Genomic DNA, 3,658 nt, shown 5'->3' on the forward strand with positions numbered 1-3,658 from the left:
ACCCGGCGGTGCGAGCGGTGACCCGTGTGCTCTCGCCTCTTGCAGTGCACCTACATCAGCATCGAGCAGGTGGAGAGGACTCACGCGGTGGTGCTGAGCCGCCCCTCCTGGCTCTGGGGGGCGGAGATGGGAGCCAACGAGCACGGCGTGTGCATCGGGAACGAAGCGGTGTGGGGCAAGGAAGAGGTCTGCGATAGGGAAGCTCTCCTTGGCATGGACCTCGTCAGGTTTGCGCGGGCTTTTTTATAGCGAGTGATATTGGATTTAGAATTTAACGTGGAAACATTGTTTATCTGCAGTGATAGGACTGTGTGATAGCAACTAGAGTGATAGGACAAGGGGTAACGAGTTCAAATTGAAGGAGAGGAAATTCGGGCTAGATATTAGGAAAAGGTTTTTTACTGCGAGGGTGGTGAGACACTGGCACAGGTTGCTCAGGGAAGTAGTGGATGCCCCAACTTTGCCAATATTCAAAGCCAGGCTGGATGAAGCCTTGAGCAACCTGACCCAGTGGGAGATGTCCCTGCCCATGGCAGGGAGTTGGGACTAGATGCTCTGTAAGGTCCATTCCAACCCCTAAAATTTTATGATTCTATGATTTGGTTTGAGTTATGTGAGGAAATAATGTGTTTTCACTTTCAGAAGACAGTTCTTCCACTGTTCTAGCCATGGTTAGAAACAAATATTTATTTGCCACAGGCATTAGATCTCTGCCTGGAGCCTATGAGAGGTGTCAGGCACTAGACCGGAATCTGTCAAGGAAATTAGCAAATGTTTTAGAAGCACAGGCAGACTTCAGGAACTAATGTTTGGGCCGCCTTCTAGGATCTGTACCCATTCCCTATTTCTGCCCCTCTTTCACATATATATTTTTGAGTTTCAGTTTCAGCTGTGCATCTCCTTGCAAATAGCAACAGCTTCATGTGCCTACCCTGCTGGGTGCCAGTGTAACTCTCATTAACATACAGCAGTCAGTAAATTCTTCTTGGTGCTGTTTCCCCCCAGTCCAGTACCCACACAGGACTTGCAGGTATTTCCTAGGAACCCTCTCCCTGCCTGTCTGTATTTCCATTTGGTGTTTTTCCCCATGTCAAGTACATGGAGGGCCCACTTCAAAGAAGCTCTTTAAGTGACTTGCTTCTTTCTCTTACCAGATTATCCAAGTCAGGTACATATAGAAATAGCATTTCAGGTCAATTTCAGGCTGAATAGTTGTTTGTGGAGTTTATAGTTCCAAAGATAACATCTTCCTTTTGTTTTAGGCTTGGACTGGAGAGAGCAGACACAGCTGAAAAGGCTCTTACTGTCATAGTTGATTTGCTGGAAAAATATGGACAGGGAGGAAACTGTATGGAGAGCCAAATGGTATTTACATACCATAACAGTTTTCTAATAGCCGACAGAAAGGAAGCATGGGTGCTGGAGACATCAGGAAAATACTGGGCAGCAGAAAAAGTAGAAGGTATGGACGATGCTCTTTGTTTTAAACATTTCAGATGCAATGACAATCAGCAGTTTTCCAGTTTCCATTTACCATTTCTTTAAGGCATCAAACTAACCTCCAGCTACATACATGTGCCTGTAAACAACAGGAACTGCTTCCTAGGGCATGAGTGTGGAATGGCCAGCAGTTTCACAGAGGAGATGAGTCACAGAGAGCCTTTTCAGAGTCAGAGATAACCACTTCTGCACTTGAAAAACAGAGGACAGCAAGGTCAGCAAAAGAATGACAGCAATATGTATGGTCTTAAGGATTGTGGCAATCAGTGGCAATTTCATTTGGTGACAGGACTGATGTATTGGACCCTGAAGTGGCTGGTTCAGGTTTAAGAGGAAGAATGTAAAGATGGAAATAATCAGGGCAGAACCTGAAGTACAATGTTGGCAATAGAAGCAAACAGGTCAGAACTGAGTGGCAGTGGAATTTCAATCAGAAGGATGCACATAGCTAGGGAGAGAGAGCCAAAATCAACGCACAGATCTTGTAGGAAACTCTTCAGTGCTCATTTGCTCAAGTAAGCTAATTGTAAACAAAATACTAAGAAAAACCAAAGTCTTAAAACAATTCTTTCTTCAACTTACAGGAGGTGTACGGAATATTTCCAACCAGCTCTCTATCACGACCAAGATTGACAGAGAACACCCAGAACTGAAGGAATATGCCAAAAGCAATGGCTGGTGGGATGGGAAAGAGGAATTTGATTTCGCTGCCACGTATTCCTATGTAAATACTGCCAGGATGACTACATCCAGAGGCAGATATTGTGAAGGTTATAAACTTCTGAACAAACACAAAGGTAACATCTCTGTATCTTTTTATTTTTAAAGATATGCAATTTTTTTAGTGATCTACATTCATTTAAACCATAAGTGATTGTATATCTGACGTGGACAATTATTCATATGTCTTGGTGAACCAGAACTGACAAGAATAACTTCTTGCCTAAAGGAGAAGCACTGAACTTGAAGTCTTCTATGCATTTTTGTTAATTCTTTGATAAGGACTCTATAAGACCTGTTCTGAAACATTTTGATAGGCTATGTGTTATTACTGTACTTGTAAGGAAAAAGAACCCCAGAGGCTCAAACAGACTTTCAGTGGTTTGCAGGCACAAAGAACCTTATGAACAACTTCAGTCTGGTACCATTCATATAGGCCTAAGACAGCAGCACAGCATTCAGATACAGGTCTTGCATTTATTTATGTCATTGTTTTTTAAATCTTGGTAGTTTCACTGTAAATGTTACTCGAACCTTGTGTAATCTAACAAAACCCACTGAGAGCAGAACAAAATCATTTTCTGTACTCTAAGCAGGTACTTCTCATCACTAACTTATTCACTTATTTTTCAGACCTCTAGAGAAAGAATCTATTTCTTCTCTTCTAACTGCATCCATCTGGCAGGGTTTTGCTGCATCTGTACTTGCTCACTCAGTTGAAGTCATTAATCTGAACCAAGATTACATTGCACCCCTTTGGTTTTTTTCATTTCTTTGGCTGAACTCTACCAGGCCAGGTTTAGCATTTAGTTCATGTGCCAGGAGTGAATTACCTTTGCTGTCTTGCTCTAGTGATCACAGAAATCCTGCATTCATTTTGGGAATTGCAGGTTCTGAATACTGAAAGCATTTTCATAATACCTGTATTTACTTGTATTATAGCAGTGCTGAGATTCTATCTGAGTTTTCATTCTAAATCCCCATTTTCAGGCATTTAACTGAGCCATTTTAAAAATCCCACTAGGTGTTCAGGTTATCAGTCTCATATGGTTCAGTTTGTTTAGATTTATTTCAAGCAGGTGCCCTAACTAAAAGCTATTTGGTTTACAGCAGCAGTAAAATCACCAGTTTCTTCATCTACCCTTCCCTGCTCTTTCACACAGTGGCATTACAGATGTGGGGTTTTTTCAGCCTGCCTACCATATGAAGACCATTTTTAGATAAACGTTATTTATATTTAAAAACATAGAGAATGTATTTCGGGAATACAAAATAATCAAGTCTAGAGGGAAATATGCAATGCCTTCTTTTTCCTGCTTGCTGCAGGAGTTGTTGTCACAGTTGACAAACTGACTTCTTTTAATTTCTTTGATTCATCTATTTTGCTGATTCCTTGAATTCTCTGACTTGCCCAGACTGATGCTGAGAAAAGGCTGGA

General features: G+C 41.7%; 1 protein-coding gene across 1 annotated transcript; it reads left to right on the plus strand.

The window, feature by feature from the left end:
* Positions 1-30: 30 nt before the first annotated feature.
* LOC103810548 (secernin-3-like) lies at positions 31-2,326 on the plus strand (the record flags this gene model as incomplete). Its single annotated transcript, XM_009083454.1, has 3 exons — positions 31-227; positions 1,263-1,462; positions 2,085-2,326. Coding segments are annotated over 3 exons (639 nt in total), but the record flags the coding sequence as incomplete, so codon positions are not given.
* Positions 2,327-3,658: the final 1,332 nt, after the last annotated feature.

This window comes from Acanthisitta chloris, unplaced genomic scaffold (genome assembly GCF_000695815.1).
Source record: "Acanthisitta chloris isolate BGI_N310 unplaced genomic scaffold, ASM69581v1 scaffold10631, whole genome shotgun sequence".
Classification (NCBI taxonomy): Eukaryota; Metazoa; Chordata; class Aves; order Passeriformes; family Acanthisittidae; genus Acanthisitta; species Acanthisitta chloris.